Below are 17,888 nucleotides of genomic sequence, written 5' to 3'. Positions count from 1 at the left end.
CTTTATTGTTCATTGAAAAAGTTTACCCTATTGTTAAATCATCATTGTACATTAAATGAATTGCAGGAATGTAGTAATCGTCTCGAATTCCCAACTCCTCGAATTCTTTGTCTTCATCCTCAATTCCATTTTCTGCCAACGTTTTACCTTGAAACGATATCAAAAGTGGTTATGTTTGCCACATTTACCAAAAGAATCAATCACTTACTCATATCGAGCACCTGGCCAAGTCGTTTCCAAGTGTAGCTTGCAGCATGGCCGTTGAATTTTAAATATCTGTCAAGTATTTCTGAGAGAGTTTCTTCTGAACAGACTTCAATTTGATGATCGTCATGTGTAAGGGTGTTAATAATTCGAATGAATCTTGTTTTTTTCGAGAGAGAACCTATTAGATATTTCTTGTCTTTCCACCAAGGAACGTTAGCTTGTGGCTCTTTCTGTGAACCTTTTGCTTCGTATGAGGGTGGGGGAATATGAAGAAATCGCTTCATGGGAGTATAATAACATCGCTCGTTGGTTAAGGGATCTATCCAAGTTTTAATATCTTCTGTAGATGGGTCGAACCAATGCGAAATATCTCGTCCTGCATTTGCCACTATGGGTTCAATCAAGGGAGATGCTTTTTGTATTCCAATATCCAATATGAAATTCAATGTAAGCACTCCGATGATCACTTACTTTTGTTTTGTTTGATCAGTGGTGTCAAATTGTAAACCTTATTTAAAAACGACACCCAACAATCGTCCACACAATTATGCTCACTGACTTCATATGGAGTATAAAATCTCCTCTTGATCGGAGAGGTTAAATTATTGTAGAGTAGCGGTGGAATCGTAGAAGACTCGGGCATCTCAGAGATGATGATCAATAATCAGATGAAATGTTGATTAATTTTTTTTGAAGTGTTGACCGTTACCGATGGCGGTTAAAGTTTACAGAAGAGACACTCACTAAATTTCTGGGAATGATGAAACTTGTTCAGTGCTACATCTTTATCGTTTTGCAAAGAAGTAATTAAGAATGTATGTGGGGTCACGAGCACTTGTCAAAATATATAGGCACGTTAGAGTGTCTTGACAATAAATATTCATCATCGCTATCATTCAGTTACACGATGGTTAGCCCTTTTCTCAATTCCTAATCAATCAATGATAATAATTAATTATTCTTCTTCTTGTCATCCCATATCCCATCGGGAGTAAGAATTGGAATATTATCATGTTGTTTGGCATCCTCTTGAATAATCGGAATTTTAGAATAATCCACATGCTGTGGAGAATGAACATTTGGATCAAATCCCATCTTGTTCATCATTTCTCGTTCCTGAATAATTTCTAACGGAGATCGTGTCCGATTTCGTTCCGAATCCATTCTCGTATTATTTACATGTTGTGTAAATTGTTGTTGTACTTTTTGTTGTTGAGCATGAAACTTTTCTTGCATTTCATCAAGTGCCATTCTTGCATTCACTAAAGCTTGAGCAAGAATTTGTGGATCCTTTTCTTCACGAGATGCTTCAATTTCTTGCCGTGCCGAGAGCTTGATTAAATCTCCCCACATGACTCCATTCTCATCTTGCCATGTAAATAATTTTGAAAATTTCAAGACTTCCTTGTAGAGTTTGAGAGTTTCCAATCTTCGGAATGAATCATTTAACAGCCGAATTTTGAATGCAGCATCATACTTTTTCATTCGAGAGAACATGGAAGACATTTTTTCACTTGTGTGAGTCATTCAACAGAGGAGTGTGCAAGATACTGTTGAATCTACATAGTTGATGCTTGTACCCCTGTTTGAGTCTCTTCAAACTTTGAACATGTTTTTAACAATGGATGTTTTTGCAAAACCACTCCTGGAATGGAAGCCTTTGTGGCTGCCCATCGTCATTGATGACCCAATCACTTTTGCATGGAATTACCGACACAAAGAACATTTCACTTCTATCATCACGAATCCCACCCGTTTCTGACAACAAGTCTGCGCCCAAGACGTTTGACAGAGCAGCTCGCGACATCGATCAACCGAAAAAAAATTTTCAAAACTCAACGAGTACTCTCTCATCATTCACGTTGTTGAGCAAGCAGTGCGAATTTTAAAACAACAGGTGAGTATTCCTTTTTTTATTGATGATGGAACAAATTGTTTTATCATCATTGTGTGTTACGAATGACTGCGAACCTTCTTATGAACTTTTGATATCATCGCTGTTGTTGATTCTTTCCATATGGCTCAACAACATCACACTGTTGTGTATCTGCCTTTTTCATAATCGACTGACTGGATGGCTACTCTGTATGATTGGGACAATGACCATTATTGATGGAAACTACAATAATTTTCATCATCAACAACTCATTGGATAAATAGACATATAAATGGCCACTAATAGCAAAACTTGTAAAGTAGTAGCAGTAGGTACGTTGAATGAGTGGTGAAGAACTTGTGATTGAATGGTTGTTGTTGTTGTTCAATTCGCAAACGAATGAATTTATGGTGTACGACTGCTTCCTGTCAATTGTCATGTGTTGGTGCTTCCAGGAGACGGAGCTGTGGGTAAGTTGACTTGATGAGACTTGAAGTAATCTCTAACAAATCACCCTCTACTACGATGCCATGTCCACTTCAATAACACCATGACCATGGTTTTGTTCCGTGTTCCTTGTTCATGATGTGGCGACGGTTGACAACACTTGCAAAATGGTGTTGCTACTTGATGGCATCTTTCAATATATTTCATCCTTTCCATGATTACTTCATCATGTCCAGGTAAAACTTGTTTGTTGATGGTCTACGTGAACAATGAATTTCCCGAAGACTACATTCCAGTAAGTATCATTACGTGTACTCTCGATGTATTCATTAATTGTTCTCTCTAGACTGTGTTTGACAAGTAAGTGATGAATTTCTCAAAAATCTATTCGACAAGAATATTTATTATCAAATCCATGTTAATCAAAACATGACGGCAAACATTGATATCTTGTTCCGAAATATAATGATAACTATTGAAAATTAATACTCTCAATTCTTAATCACTATCCATTCGAATACAGCTATGACACCAATGTAAAATATCAAGATAGCGTTGTGCGTTTGAGTTTATGGGACACAGCTGGTCAAGAAGGTATGTTTTATCATCATTTATCCGAATGGATGGATTGACATGTTTGTTTAGAGTAAGTATGATGATTCAAAGTGTCATGAATGACCGAATGAATGATTCAATGTCAATTGGCTCATCATGTGAAAACAGATATGATCGTCTTAGATATCTTTCCTATCCAAATACAAATGTTTTCATTGTTTGCTTTTCAGTGAATAGTAGATCTTCATATGATAACGTCAAGGAAAAGGTTTGTACAGAATATATCCATCATGATGATTTCATCATCTTGTATTCCAAAATTTGATATACATTCTTTGTTTCGAAATGATCAATGTATCATGTCACACGTATACAATATTCACTCAAAAACAGTGGCTCAAAGAATTGAATGAATACAGCAAGGGAACACCAATTATTCTTGTTGCAACCAAGATCGATATCAGAGATGATAAAGCCATGGTTGAACAATTGGCTAAGGAAGGAGAAAAAGTCCTCACACCAGAAGAAGGAGAACAATTAGCCAAAGAAATTGGAGCAGCTCACTATATTGAAACATCAGCAAGAACGAGAAAAGGTGTTGATGAAATTTTCCAAAAGGCACTCGATGTTCGTTTTAAGGGTGGAAAGCCAAGCGGAGGTAATAATCAAGGAAGTGGTGACAATGCTGGTTGTTGCATTTTGATGTAAACCATCAACCAAAGAGAATATAGAGAGGATCACGTTTTTTACATCATTCCTTGTTTGAGCTTTTGAATTTTTGAAAAGAGCCGAGTTGTAATGACAAGTGTTCATACCGTGATCCTTATTACACCTATCCATATACCTCTCTAAATTGACTTGACGCTTCACAATGCAACGACTGACGTTTCGCCATATTCTTTTTTGTATCTTTAACCTGCCACATTCCTGCCACATTTACACTCGATCTAGTTTTAACACAACATTAAACACGAAAAGTTTTATTATTTGACAGTCTGATATCAGCGCAAATGCAATTCCATGAATGGAGACGAACTCGAGGACACTTGTTGTCAGTCGTCACCGTTCGATAAGAAGAGTTAAAGTTTGCCAATGAAGAGAGCTCATGCGTTGGTGAATTGCACTACAATCTTGAGGAACCGTTGATATTCTTGCTTTTTTTGAGCCTCGATCAAGTGCAACAATTTGCAATTTCTGGAACTTATTTTTGGTGATCAGGTTTAATCCTGCGTTGCGAGGCCCGCTCAATTGTACAAACAAGAGGTTCAAAAAAAATGTCTCAACTTGTGTGCCATTACTGTGGTAGTTTGGTCCCACTGAAAGGTTTACAATCTCATCAGGTGCAATGCTCATCGGAGTGGCACAAACGACAAAAGCAATTAATTCCAGAATTACAAAGAGCGTATCCTCCAAGGGATGTGCCAAACATGTTGATCCCTTCTTCCGAAACGGATACAAAAGCAATTGAAAAGTATAATTCATTTGCAAAAGTATTGTATTTGCAGGAAAGTCTGAACCCTTGTCCATCCTGTTTGCGCTTATTCCCTGCAAAAGAGATGGGTGCACATTTCATTTCGTGTAACAACACACCTCAAAAAGAAGGTTCCTCACATGCGATGAAAGAACCTCAAAGATCCATATCTCCTGAGAAGCAGAAAAATTCACCAGACAGGTCTAAAGAACAATTGGAAGCTTCTCCTCGTCTGAAGGTTGAAAAAAAACACACAGCTCATCCATCCACCACAACGAGCTCAGCTCAAAACACTTCCCAACTAGAACCTTTCATGCCAACGAGAGAAAGTAGTGTTTCTGCAAGTCAAGAAAAAAGAAAGGCTCCTATTCGAGATTTAAATGGAAGGCCCATTGCTTACTGTTGTCATTTATGTGGCAGAGAGTATCTTAATGTGGGGTCGTTAACGTTTCACATACCCAATTGTCTAGAGAAGAGAACTGCTTCTCAAAACGAGCTGCCAAGAGAATATCGAACCAAAGCTCCTCACGCTCCTAGGGTACCAATTCCTGAAGACCGCTTAGCAGAAGATTTCCTGAATCGACTCGAGGAATATAATCAAGCTGCATACAGAATTTACGAGCAGAGCTCGAGAGTGCCATGTAAATTTTGTGGAAGAAGATTCAATCCAGACAGCTTGATGGTCCACGTAAAAGCTTGTGCAAAAGTTCATGAGGCAACCCAAAACACCCCTCCATCATTCTCCACATCTAGCAACTTACAGAGTGGAGGTCCTGTAACTAACGCTAATGAGATACCCGTAGGAGGCATCAAATCGAAAAGCGCTGCTTACAGAGCCCTCTCAGCAGGAAAGTATGTGGAGATTGAACGAGCAGAGTGCTCGAAATGTGGCAGAAAATTTGCTTTGGACAGACTACCAGTGCACGAGTCCAGTTGCAAGGGGATTGGATTGAAAAAAGAGAATAATCCACCTGCAAGCAAGATCCTCACCGAAAGAATCAAGAACTTTGGAGTTGAAGACATGAAGACGAAGAGCGAGAGTGTTTCTGTACCAACGTCAAATCAGCAACCAAACACAAGACTGTCAACAACGGTAGCCACAATGCGTCAATCCATGGAGCAAGACACACGAGTTCAATGCCCGTGCTGCAATCGCAAATTCAATCCTGATCGAATTGAGAAGCATGTTTCAATTTGCAAAGCAAGAATTTATTAAACTTGCTGTTTCCTTGGTTCTTCAAGTAGGGCGGTTGTTTCTTGATTTGCAAATAGTTGGTGGCGACTTAGATTACGCTATTCTATCGTGGAAGGAAGGGTTGTACACTTGTTTGGATTGGGCTTTTTGTTTGCGTAGTTTGGCATGCGCAAATACGGATGATGTCTTTTTAACTTTCAGGTCTAGAGAAATAAGGTCGTTAGTTGGATTAGTTAACGTCAATCTCTTGTTGTTGTAGTTATAAGAGTTTGTTAGTGTTGAACAGCCTTGGGAGTTGCTGCTGGTGCTAGTAGTACCATCAGACAACCAGCAGTCCTCTACGTCCATATACTTTCGCTTGGGTGCTTTGTTCAATTTTTGATATTGATGGGAATAAATTTCACCATCATGATGATTGCAGCTAAAAGTAACTGTTGTTGGTACAAAATCCATCTTGGATCTTTGCTTTGGGGATGATTGGTATTTTTGAAAGTATTTTGGTTGTTGTGATAAAGTAGCCTCGTTCTTATTTGTAGCTGGCGAGACCATCATGGTACATGGGGCATTTGATATTAAATTGTTTTCCAAAATTTGATGTTGTGATAATGACTGATCATGTTGTTCATCATCCTTTTTAAAGAGTACAATTTGATTCACGTTTCTGTGCGAGGTTGGAAAATATTTACACGCGTATTGATTGCTCAAATCTTTGGTTTCGGTAGGTTGATTAGAAATACTGTTAGTATAGAAGGTGTTTCGTTCAAACATGTCCAAAATTTCCTCTACTCTATTTTCTCTAAACTTTCCTAATTTCATATATAATTCTTTTTCTTTACACTCTAATAGCACGCATTCATGTACACTTTCCAAGTTTGGGACAATAAGTTTTGGTAATACAACTCTTCTTCTAATCCTCAAGGGTTCTTGACAATTACTATGGTAATTACTATCGCGATGATTTAAAGAAGAAGATTCCTTGAAAACTTTTTCCTCGCTCTGATTATTCGTATCTTTCATCATTGCGGCACTACACCGCCCTAAAAACGGTGATGGCATATCGGGTGATGAAATCTCCATAGCCGTTACAAAATTTGTTGTGTACAGTGATGATGATGATCGTGATGATTGAAGAAGAGACTGTTTTTGGAGATGAGGATGAGCGGTGGTTGTTATTGGATGTTCCTGCGTGGATTCAAGGCGATCAGATTGGCTCATTTTTTTGAACTTGTCCAACAATTTCGTAACGTTCTTTTTTTGTGAAGAGGGCAAGAAAATGTTGAATAAGAGAGGGGAGAGACAATAGTAAAAAGAACACGAGAGGACTCAATAGGGCTCAATAGGTTGGTAAGAGAGAGACGAGGGAATTCCAACGGTGTTGGGTGTGGGTGCTTTTTTTTTGTGCAAGGATTTTTTGAGCATGTGTTACAACATTCGATTAATTTCGTGATGGCGCGTTAAGAAGAATTAGAAATTAATTTCATTTCTTTGCGTTCTTGAGGACGTTTTTGAGCTTGCTCGTTGAGAGTCTTGTTCAATTTAACGAATGCTGTCTCCTATTGCATTGACAATGTTTGAACTCCGTGCTCGCCGAAAACAGTGATTTCCGTTCCGAAGACTTCGGAGATGCAAAATTAAAAAAATTGGGAAACCTCTAGCCTTTCCTTCACTCTCTATCTTTGAAAGCCTCTCTGGACTCTTCCATCTACAAACAACAATTGGAAAGAGAATTTTCTTTAATTGTTTTATCATTAAACCTTGTTACGGAGCGAGTGATCTCAAAAAATGGTTTCCGGATTGACATCCAAAAGGATTGTGAATGGTGGATTTAACCCTGATATAGATTGTACTATTGATGACGGTAAGTATTCATGAAAAACATTGGATGAATATCTGTAAATGGATTTTGAAAATAATTTTGATGATGACCACCCGAATGTGTGATGATGATCGTGTTCCACACTCATCAACTTGTATCAAACACGCGTGATACGGAAATTATTATCTCTCTTATTCATAGGTGATACTGCTTGGGTTACTGTTTCATCCATTCTTGTGTTGGCCATGATGAGTGCTTTGGCATTCTTTGAAGCTGGTAAGTGTTCGTGATGATGAACGATGAGCTCATTTACGATGAATTCATCATCATTGCCATCATCATTTTGCATTCATTGTTCTCTTTGTTGAAATATAATTTATGCATTTGGAATGATGAGGCATTCAATGACATGACGCTCTTTTTCACACACCATCATACAGGTCTCAGTAGAAAAAAAGAAACACTCACCATCTTCTCACAAATTTGGATTGGTTTGGCTGTGTTAGCTCTTTGTTGGATATTATTTGGATATACACTTGTTTTTGGACCAACACAGGGAGGTGTGATTGGTGGTTTGGATTACATTGCTTTTTTGAATGTTGATTTAGCAAAGTGTTCACAACATGCTTTGAGCATTCCACATGCAATTTTTGCAATCTTTCAAATGATGTATGTAGTTTGTTAAAGATGTTTTGGCATTTGACATTTATATTAAGGTTTGCTTGCATCACACCACTACTCATGACTGGAGCTTTCGCTGAGAGACTAAGATGGAGAGGTAGGTGTATTGGAATGATTGTTTTTGTGTTGATCCTATATATGTGCTTGATTTTCACATGTCTTTACAACGAAATTCTTCTTCATTAATGTGAACTTTTACACAGCTTATATTGTTTTCATTGTCGTTTGGGAATTTCTAGTGTACTATCCACTTGCTCACATTATTTGGGGAGGTGGTTTCTTGTCACATCAACCACTAGATACGCTTGATTTTGCTGGAGGTATTGTCATCCACACTTCAAGTGGAATTGCAGCACTTGTTTGTGCATTAGTGTTTGGAAGACGAAAAGATTTTGATGACCATCATGGAGAACCTCATCCTTCAAATTTACCACTTGCTGCCATTGGTGCCGCTTTGTAAGTTGTTGTTCGATTGAATATTCTTTTCACTCAGGAGTTTCTTTATGTAACTTCTGATATTTGCTAATGAATGAAACAGATTGGTAAGTTTCAATGATTCACATTCTCATAGCAATTAACAATCATCTTGCATTAGTGGATGGGATGGTTTGGATTCAATGCTGGTAGCGCTCTTTCATCTTCTAGCATTGCGGTTGCAGCAGTTCTTAACACTCAAGCTGCTGCCTGTACCTCGACAGTGGTATGGCTTTTCATGTTTTGGGTTCAAAACAAGAAACCTTCTTTGGTAAGCTTGCTGAATGGTAGTATTGCTGGTTTGGCAGGAATTACTCCAGCATCAGGATATATTACTGTTCATTCTGCTCTTGTCATTGGTTTGCTTCTTGGAGCATTTAGTTATTTGGGAATTTATGTATTGAAACACAAGCTGAAGATTGACGACGCTCTTGATGTGTCTGTAAGTGTCACAGTTTCATAGGTTGTTTTCAGTTCAATTTGTTTTCATTTAATTGATTCACTGTCAAACACATTTTACCTATTTGTTGGATTATTTAAAAAATTCTTGGTAATGATTATCGCACGACATCGAACGGACCAATATTTACATGAACGTGTCCACAGAGCGTTCACGGAATTACTGGACTTATTGGTAGCATTGCCATTGGATTCTGTGCTACCACCAAAGTTAATCCTGGAGGCGCAGATGGTGTTTTCTATGGAAATGGGTGGCAATTATTGGCTCAAATTGTTGGTGTTGCATTAGCTCTCTTCTGGTCAGGACTTGTCACATTTATTTTGGCCATTAGCATTCGACTCCTCAATAGAAAATATCCATACCTTCTTGTAAATACTCGTGAAGAAGAAGAACAAGGTCTAGATGGTTTAGAATTTGCAGAAATTTCTGCCTATGAAGAAACTGTCTCAAGAGATGCTCTTGAATTAATGTTAAACGATTTGGAAAAGAAACGTTTGTATCACATGAGAAAACTCATTGATACACAACAAGAACAATTCATGTTGGAGCAAAAACAACGAAAGAAATTTGTGGATAATGTAAGAGTGAGTTTAAGCTCTGGTCGTGGCAATTTGGATAGCCCCTCTACTCCCAATGCAGCTGCTACACAATCCATTCTTTCCTCATATGGAACTTATTAAGACTCGAAAATTTATTTCAGAACTTCTATAACAGTGAATGAAGGCCACTAACACACGTCGATGACTGGTTTCAACATGACACTTGTGATACATTTTTCAATACATTCAATAGCCAATCTCTTTTTCAGCGTTGTGTGTGATCTCAAAAAAAATGAACGCGCGAGTTTTCAACGTGAACAACAACAGCCTTTTCGCCATCATCATGACAACCATGCTCATGATGATCATAATGACCATTTTCGTATCTGGTCAAGGTATTCCTCTAAAAGTTTTCTTGGAAGGAAAATATGATGCTTCCGAGGCTAAACTCTTGTTTGAGCAATATAAACTTACCTTCAATAAGAAGTATAGCTCAGAGATGGAACATGAAAAGAGATGGAAGATATTTTATGAAAACGTTAATTATGTGAATCAATTAAATATTTTGCATTTGAAAGAGAAAAAGGAAGTACAATATGGAATTACGAAATTTATGGACATGACACCTCAAGAATTTAGTCAACAAAAATTGCTACCAGTCACCAAACAAGAAGATGTAAAGCATGTACCAACTGCTCCAAAAGAAAAGTATGGAGATGTAAATGCTTTGCCAGAATCCTTTGATTGGCGTGATAAAGGAGCAGTCACTCCTGTCAAGGATCAAGCAAGGTGAGTAGCAACCCATCTGTGTGAAAATGTGACAATGTTTTTTTGTGTGTAATTTAGTTGTGGAAGGTATGTTTATGAAAATATTATATACTCAGGAAATTTTAATATATTTGTTTTACTTTTCTTATCGTAATAGTTGTTGGGCATTCAGTACCATCCAAAACATTGAAGGTCAATACTTTTTAAATGGTAATCCTTTGACCAAGTTTTCTCCACAACAATTGGTTGATTGTGATCCATTGAACTGTGGTTGTTGTAAGTGTTGTGAATGTTATTGAACTGCTTGTCAGTCGTTCTGATTTTTTTCATCTTACATTTAAAACAGTTGGAGGCTATCCATATGTAGCTATGGAGTATTTAAAGGCCAGAGGAGGTTTGACAACTGAACAAGATTATCCATATTGCATTCCACCACTCGGAAATTGTTTTCCATGCAATACAAACAAGACCTATTGTCCAAGCCCAGATTATTGCAATCGTACTTGTGGTGTCACAAATGCTGAGCTCGTTGCCAAGATTGCTGGTTATGAAAACGTGTCAACAAACGAAGACGAAATTGCTGCTTACTTAGTCAATCATGGCCCATTGTCTATTGGATTGAATGCTGTATGGTTGCAATTTTATCACAGTGGAATCAGTGATCCAATGTGGTGCCCTCCAGGTATGTATGAATGTGCTGTCCCTCTTTAGGTCATTTTGATGATGGTAACATTCAAAATTCAGATATTGATCATGCTGTATTACTTGTTGGTTATGGAGTTCAGTAAGTAGCTACCTATTTTTTTAAACTCGTTTGAATACTGAAATGATTAGTACCAATTGGATTGGAGAAAAAACAAATTATTGGCTTGTTAAAAACAGGTATGTTGAAATGTTGTTTTGTTTTGATTGAAGTGTTTCACTTTGCACAGTTGGGGAGAAAGTAAGTATTACTAGTAATTTTTATAATCCGTACTGAAGGACTATTTAATGTTCAGGTTGGGGAGAAAAAGGTATGTTTTAAGGTCAAATTCTTGACATTTAATGCTTACTTATTCACATTAAAAAACAGGCTATTTCAGAAGTAAGTAATTCTTGATAATATCATTGCAACCCTATTCACAACATACATCCAGTCATCAGAGGAATTGGCAAATGTGGTATCAATACCATTGTCTGTAACGCCCTCCTCCAAAAGAAATAGATTCTTGACAAGTTGTTTTTTGTTTCAAGTTATTTTTATCAATAAACCAATCTTGCAATTATTTTGAATTCAACCTTTGCAACAATCGCATTCTGTTCAAAAAAAATGAGCAAGGTAAGGTTTTAGGGTTCCGTCTTTGAATAATATGAATGATAATGGATGGAAATTAAACAACTCATGGAATGCTTGTAAATGTTGGATGGATGGTTAACGATCATTCTATTTTTGTTTGGATGTTTATATTCCGATGATTGAAATTGTTGATGAATGAATTTAATTTGAAAATAGAGACAAGCTCCTTCATCATCTAATAGTAAAACTTCTCAACCTCAACAAAAGAAAGTCAAAAAATCACCAAACGAATACCGAGAACAAGATAAACAATATAAATATGAACAGTCTGTGAGATATTCTTTGGATTTCAATAACCCAGATTGTCCCATGATATCTTGGTACGATTGGAACGAGTGGTTATTTGTAAAGCGATACTTGTTTGATCAACCTGAAACGACAGAATTTTCGGAACGAGCAATGGAAATTTTAGGAATGTGGAAAAACAAGTTTAAAATTCAAACTTCAACAATTGTGGAAGCAAGTTATTTGTTTTTGGAAGGACTTCGGTTGGATTCTCAAATTTCTGTTCTAAATACTCAAAATCATGCACTGCATGTGAACGTGAAATCTATACAAGAACAAGCACTAAGTAATGCAATTGTTAGATTTGTAAATTTATTTAGCAAGGATGGGAAAACAAAACAAGCATCAACGCTCGCAATAGGATCAAGGCAAGCTGATTGTCCCAAGATGCTCGTTGATGTCAGAAATGAAATTTCTCACCGAAAATTCCCTTCTATTGAAATTTTGCGAAATTGTGCTAAACTCGCATTAAAGTGGATAAAACAGAGATATTGGGATAAACAAGAAGAACATTTACTCAATTACCAGAAAGAATGGATCCAAAATTCCAATCAATATATAATACTTTTCAAGCAGAGAATGGAATTGCCGCAAGTGGAAGAAGCATTTGATAAAAAAGAAAAGCAACGACGAAAAGAACGAATCGATTTGGCAACGAGAGACATTGAAAAAGTTGAAGAAAAGCTCATTTCACAATCCAAGGGACCTTGTTGCTCCTTTATCATTCAGACGTTTTTGTTACAAGTACTGACTGCTCCACAGTACAACACTCGAAAAACTTCTCCAGATATGGTTGTGAACAAAGTACGACATCTTTTGGATTTTCTAGATTCAAGAATAGACTTTGTTTCAGGTTTGATCACGAACATTTTTATAATCGTACGCGATTTTGAACTTTATTCCTCCAAGTACAATATTGAGAAACATCCCATGATTGTGGTGGGTTGTACGGTTTCCTTTGAAACGATTGAACTGGCGTTTGGCTATTTTGATTCCTTGTTACGGATGCTGATTAGAAAGTCTAAAGAGCGAGCGTTGGCAATTAGTCAGTGGATTTCTGAACAAGTAGAAATTTCCAAGAGCGAATTGTAAGTTGATCCTAAAATTCTGAAATATCAGATTAATATTCTATATTTTCTCTAACAATATTTTTTAACTAATTAAGGCTAGAGGTTCTTCAAACAACTATTCACAAACATCTGAAAGATGAGGTGGTGTCATCATCTCATGTGCCTCTTGGTGTCGGTGACTCTGACACAGTTCTGTTCCACCACTTATTGAAAATTGAAGATATTGCTTCAAATACAATCTAAGATGTTGTTTTATTCCAGAAAATTAATCTTCTTCATCTTCAGGAATGAACTCATCAGCCTCATCATCTTCGTCCTCAATTTCAGCTTCACTTTCAGATGAGATGGCTTCTTCTTCCTCTTCGTCACTTTCTACCTCCTCTATGACCTTGTTGCGGCGAGTGGATCTAACTGGTCGCTTTTTTGGTTCGTCCTCTGGTTCTTCTTCATTGTCCCCATCTATTTCCACCACCTCTGTATTGTCATCGGTTTCATCCATTTCATCGACCTTCTTCTTGATTAAGTAATCAGTAATAGAGGTCTTTCTCTTCTTTGTTGGTTGTTTTGGAGTAGTATTGGATGATTGCTTCTTCTTGGTTTCGCTAATAATCTCGTCATCGCTTTCATCCTTTGCCAATTCTACTTTAGAGGTTGCTTGTTGTCTTCTCTTCAATCTCTCAGCAAGAGGTAAATCTGCGTCATCAACATCCATCGTATCCTCAACTTTTTCTTCCTTTTTGACGGACTTGGATGATGACTTGGCAGATTTCTTTTTCTTGCCACTGTCTTCTTCATCACTACCAGCTTCGTCGTCATCGGACTCCACCTCATCCTTCTTTTTGAAAGCTAGCTTTGATTGTTTGCCTGTGGTCGATTTAGAAGAGCTTGATGCTGCTTTCTTTCTGGTTGTCTTGGGTTTCTTTTCTTCTGTAGCACCGTCTTCATCACTGGCGTCTTCCTCTTTCTTGACAGCCTTCTTTCTGGAACTAGTGGTTTTCTTTTTACCTAATTCAGGACCAGTCTCAATTTCAGGTCTGTCGGTAGATTTCGAACGATAACCAAGAGGTCTTGGAATTTTGCCTGTTTTCTTTCGTTCTTTTTCAATCTTTTTAAGGTAGAGCTCATATTCCTTCAATTCTTTGGACTCAAATTTGTCTAATTGCTCCAAAAATTCATCCAATTCTCGCAACCAAATATCTTCAACCTTTGTGTTTTCTAAATTTTCGACTTCTTGTTCTTTGTCTGCCTTTTCTTTTTCTAATTTCTTGACTTTTTCAGCGGTTAGCGACCAAAGTGGCATAGAGAGCAAGTAATTGTAGCCATCAGTTAGTGCATCATTCTCAGAGCCATCTTCTTCATTCTCGTCTTCGTCAGCAACATCTCCTGTTGAAATCTTTTTATCTTTAGGGTAAGCAGTATATTTCTTCGTCTTGAGTTCCTTTAACAAATCTTCTTTCTTTCTCCTCTTCATCTCGATGGTTCCATTTATCACCTCTGTAATGAATCGTACCTTATTGGATAGCATATCTAATTCTTTACGAAGTTTTTCAAGCATGTAATCCTTTCTCTTGTTGTAATACTTGAGTCTAATTGGGTAAAATTGTTTCAATATATCTGTAACAGAGTCGTACTCGTTGAGAGTTCCATCTTCTGCGAAGAGTACCATGTTTGTTGTAGCAAACTTTTTGTACAGCTTAAAGTACTCATAAAAACCTTCCTGTTCAGCTTTTTTCATTTGAGAGTCAGTCATTTTGATGGTGAATGAAACGGTAATATCGGTATGATTTTCCCTAAAATCATCAATACGTTCCTTTGTCATCATTTCTTCTAAACTTTCCTTGAAAACTTCTGTCCAAACTCGTATTGGTAGTTCACGAATTTCAATGGTATTATCATCAATTTTTTCAGCAATACCTTTAGTTTGCCACTTCTTGGAAGCATATGTCTCAATCGTACCGTCAAAACCCTTAAACCATGGATAAAATTCTTTAGGCTCTTCATTGTTAATCATTCGTTTCAGGTTTTCTACAATATCTACTGGGTTGTAGTTATCAATTTTTGTTCGCCATGCTGTACCAATACCCTCAGTACCATTGACAAGAATCATGGGAATAATTGGAACATAGAATTTAGGTTCAATGGGTTGACCATCGTCATCCAAATATTCTAAAATTGGGTCGTCAGCCTTTGGGAAAATGTATCTTGTGATTTCTGAAAGTCTGGTGAAAATATATCTGGCACTGGCGGCATCTTTTCCACCTTGTAACCTAGTACCAAACATACCACTTGGATACAGCAAGTTGATGTTGTTGCTTCCAACAAAGTTTTGAGCCATGTTAATAATGGTACTTGTCAAGCTTTGCTCTCCATGATGGTATGAGGACTGCTCTGAGACATAACCTGCAAGTTGGGCAACCTTAATTTCGCTTTTCAAATTTCTCTTGAAACAGCTGAACAGAATTTTTCGTTGTCCAGGCTTCAAACCATCGACGATACTTGGAATGGATCGTTTACAATCTTCTTTCGAAAACAATACGAGCTCCTTATCAATAAAATCCGAATATAAAATTTCTTTCTTTGTATGGTCAATATAGGTACCCTCTTGATGATTGTTCAGCCAATCCTTTCTTTCTTTTGTCAGGTCTTTAGAAAAGGCTGTATTAATTTTTTTCTCGCACTCAGGATCAAATTTGAATTTCTTTTGGTGCGTGTCCATATTGGAAAAGTACTCTTTGGCCTCTGTGGAGTTGCTTGTACCCAAACCCTTGTAGTATTTGATGGTCCAACTCTTAGTATCTGTCAAGCTCTCTTTCCACTCTGTGTATTCTGGAATTGTAAAGAATGATAATGATTTCTTGGTTTTCTTATTGGTTGCCTTAACAATAGGAGTAATGAACTCTTTCAAAAATCCTGGAATTTTAAGTAAACCAGGCCAAAACTTGTGTATAAAGTTGATGAGAAGACCTTTGATGTGTGAACCGTCATGATCTTGATCTGCCATGATCATAATACTTCCATATCTTAGAGTTTTTAAATCGTCCTTGGTGTAATCCTTGTCGAATTTTAGACCCAAAATTTTAGCGAGTGTACTAATTTCTTCATTCTTTAAGACTTTTTCTAGTTTGCAATCTCTCACGTTAAGTGGAACACCTTTCAAAGGAAAGACTCCGTACTTGTCTCTTCCTACTACACTCAATCCGCTCACAGCCAAAGCTTTGGCTGAATCTCCTTCTGTAAGAATAAGAGTGCATTTCTCTGAATTCTTTCCACCTGCGTCGTTGGCATCGTCCAGCTTTGCAATGCCTGTAAGTCTTGATTTCTTTGTACCTGATTTCTTATTAAGCGCCTTTTCTGACTTAAAATCGGCATACTTCAGAACTGCATCCGAGGCCAATTTAGTGACCTTTTTCAAGAAATCTTCCTCTAGTTTACATTTGGATCCAAAATCTTTAACATTTGTTGTAAGGGTTTCTTTAGATTGGGATTCAAACGAAGGGTTGATGATCAGTGCGCTAACAAATACCCACAACTGATTCTTAATATAGGCAGGTTTGATGGTGCTGTTCTTCTTGATAAGAACCTTTTTCAAATGGTCTGAAATTTGTTTTACAACATGCTCAACATGCTTTCCTCCTTTTGTAGTGCTAATACTATTTACAAAACTGACTTGCTGCATAGTTCCATCACTGAGAGTAACGGCAACTTTCCACCGCTTTCCGTCATCATAGTATTGGATTTCCTTATCTACCGTGTACAACTTGACATAGTCTTTGAATGTCTTGATTCCAGTAACTTTCTTTCCGTTCAACCAAATGGAAGTGCCAGCTTTTAAGGTTCCTGCCAAATCGTAAACTCGCTTTTTCATGAGGCCAACAATGTCAGAATCCAATTTGTCCATTCCAAACTTGGAAAGATCGGGATAAAAAGTAATTTCAGTATAGCTGTCTGCTTTCGAGCATGTAGTAATTTTTGGATCTTCCTCATTGCTCATGTTTGCTGTCCAAACTTGACGAAGCTTTTTCCTTTCTTCACTATCTACTGTTTCAACAATGAATTTTTCTGAAAAGATATTCGTCAACTTGGCACCATAACCATTTCTTCCTCCTGTAACTCTCTTCTGGGTATCATCAAAGTTACTACTGGTCAACAAATGACCAAAAATTAAAGTAGGCACATAAACTTTGTGTTCTTGATGGATCTTAACTGGAACGCCACTGCCGTTATTCCAAACACAAATTTCATTCTTTTCAGGATCAATGGTAACCTTGATTTTATCACACTTCTCATCCCTCACCACATGATCAGCGGCATTCACGAGTATTTCATCAAAAATTTTGTACAAGGCTGGAACATAACGGATAGGCTTGAGTCTCATTCTACTCAATTCATCATCCCAAACCCAATGTTCTTCCTCTTCTTGCATGTGAGTAGATCCGACATAGGTATCGGGTCTCAACAAGATCTGTTCACGGAGAGACTTTTTCTTGTAGACTTCTTCTACAGTCTTGTTCTTGTTGGAAGAAGCTTCATCTGCTTCAATAAATTCTACATCTTCGGATTCAGCTCCATCAGATACAACTTCATCATCCGATTCGTCTTTTCTCTTACGTTTGGTGGAAGAGGTTTTACTCGAGGAAGAAGAGGTAGCGGCCGCTGCTTTCTTTTTGGGTGGCATGGAAAAACAGATATCTATTTTTCTTTTTTTTTT

General features: G+C 37.4%; 10 protein-coding genes across 10 annotated transcripts; 6 read left to right on the top strand and 4 right to left on the bottom strand.

Moving 5' to 3' along the window:
* Positions 1-22: 22 nt before the first annotated feature.
* C9374_014472 (uncharacterized protein) lies at positions 23-850 on the bottom strand (the record flags this gene model as incomplete). The annotated part of the gene is made up of 3 exons (XM_044690463.1): positions 23-147; positions 209-619; positions 679-850. 3 exons carry the CDS (start codon positions 848-850, stop codon positions 23-25), a joined length of 708 nt encoding a protein of 235 aa, XP_044553064.1.
* Positions 851-1,158: 308 nt separating this feature from the next.
* C9374_014471 (uncharacterized protein) lies at positions 1,159-1,713 on the bottom strand (the record flags this gene model as incomplete). The annotated part of the gene is made up of 1 exon (XM_044690462.1): positions 1,159-1,713. The coding sequence occupies one exon, from the start codon at positions 1,711-1,713 to the stop codon at positions 1,159-1,161; it is 555 nt and encodes a 184-aa protein (XP_044553063.1).
* Positions 1,714-2,375: 662 nt separating this feature from the next.
* Positions 2,376-3,180, top strand: C9374_014470 (uncharacterized protein; the record flags this gene model as incomplete). The annotated part of the gene is made up of 6 exons (XM_044690461.1): positions 2,376-2,415; positions 2,539-2,553; positions 2,767-2,825; positions 2,877-2,890; positions 3,054-3,124; positions 3,176-3,180. 6 exons carry the CDS (start codon positions 2,376-2,378, stop codon positions 3,178-3,180), a joined length of 204 nt encoding a protein of 67 aa, XP_044553062.1.
* A 20-nt stretch (positions 3,181-3,200) lies between these two features.
* Positions 3,201-3,793, top strand: C9374_014469 (uncharacterized protein; the record flags this gene model as incomplete). The annotated part of the gene is made up of 2 exons (XM_044690460.1): positions 3,201-3,353; positions 3,479-3,793. 2 exons carry the CDS (start codon positions 3,201-3,203, stop codon positions 3,791-3,793), a joined length of 468 nt encoding a protein of 155 aa, XP_044553061.1.
* A 566-nt stretch (positions 3,794-4,359) lies between these two features.
* C9374_014468 (uncharacterized protein) lies at positions 4,360-5,772 on the top strand (the record flags this gene model as incomplete). Its single annotated transcript, XM_044690459.1, has 1 exon — positions 4,360-5,772. The coding sequence occupies one exon, from the start codon at positions 4,360-4,362 to the stop codon at positions 5,770-5,772; it is 1,413 nt and encodes a 470-aa protein (XP_044553060.1).
* A 72-nt stretch (positions 5,773-5,844) lies between these two features.
* C9374_014467 (uncharacterized protein) lies at positions 5,845-6,966 on the bottom strand (the record flags this gene model as incomplete). Its single annotated transcript, XM_044690457.1, has 1 exon — positions 5,845-6,966. The coding sequence occupies one exon, from the start codon at positions 6,964-6,966 to the stop codon at positions 5,845-5,847; it is 1,122 nt and encodes a 373-aa protein (XP_044553059.1).
* Positions 6,967-7,533: 567 nt separating this feature from the next.
* Positions 7,534-9,862, top strand: C9374_014466 (uncharacterized protein; the record flags this gene model as incomplete). The annotated part of the gene is made up of 8 exons (XM_044690456.1): positions 7,534-7,609; positions 7,769-7,843; positions 8,008-8,236; positions 8,284-8,345; positions 8,452-8,704; positions 8,787-8,790; positions 8,844-9,164; positions 9,329-9,862. 8 exons carry the CDS (start codon positions 7,534-7,536, stop codon positions 9,860-9,862), a joined length of 1,554 nt encoding a protein of 517 aa, XP_044553058.1.
* A 151-nt stretch (positions 9,863-10,013) lies between these two features.
* On the top strand, positions 10,014-11,693 carry C9374_014465 (uncharacterized protein; the record flags this gene model as incomplete). The annotated part of the gene is made up of 10 exons (XM_044690455.1): positions 10,014-10,510; positions 10,568-10,576; positions 10,647-10,765; positions 10,836-11,171; positions 11,234-11,273; positions 11,324-11,371; positions 11,422-11,432; positions 11,488-11,502; positions 11,562-11,573; positions 11,626-11,693. The coding sequence occupies 10 exons, from the start codon at positions 10,014-10,016 to the stop codon at positions 11,691-11,693; spliced, it is 1,155 nt and encodes a 384-aa protein (XP_044553057.1).
* A 105-nt stretch (positions 11,694-11,798) lies between these two features.
* On the top strand, positions 11,799-13,423 carry C9374_014464 (uncharacterized protein; the record flags this gene model as incomplete). Its single annotated transcript, XM_044690454.1, has 3 exons — positions 11,799-11,807; positions 11,982-13,198; positions 13,276-13,423. The coding sequence occupies 3 exons, from the start codon at positions 11,799-11,801 to the stop codon at positions 13,421-13,423; spliced, it is 1,374 nt and encodes a 457-aa protein (XP_044553056.1).
* A 22-nt stretch (positions 13,424-13,445) lies between these two features.
* Positions 13,446-17,855, bottom strand: C9374_014463 (uncharacterized protein; the record flags this gene model as incomplete). Its single annotated transcript, XM_044690453.1, has 1 exon — positions 13,446-17,855. The coding sequence occupies one exon, from the start codon at positions 17,853-17,855 to the stop codon at positions 13,446-13,448; it is 4,410 nt and encodes a 1,469-aa protein (XP_044553055.1).
* Positions 17,856-17,888: the final 33 nt, after the last annotated feature.

The sequence above is a fragment of the Naegleria lovaniensis genome (genome assembly GCF_003324165.1).
Source record: "Naegleria lovaniensis strain ATCC 30569 chromosome Unknown tig008, whole genome shotgun sequence".
NCBI lineage: Eukaryota > Heterolobosea > Eutetramitea > Acrasida > Naegleriidae > Naegleria > Naegleria lovaniensis.
This window is presented reverse-complemented; position numbering and strand designations above follow the sequence as displayed.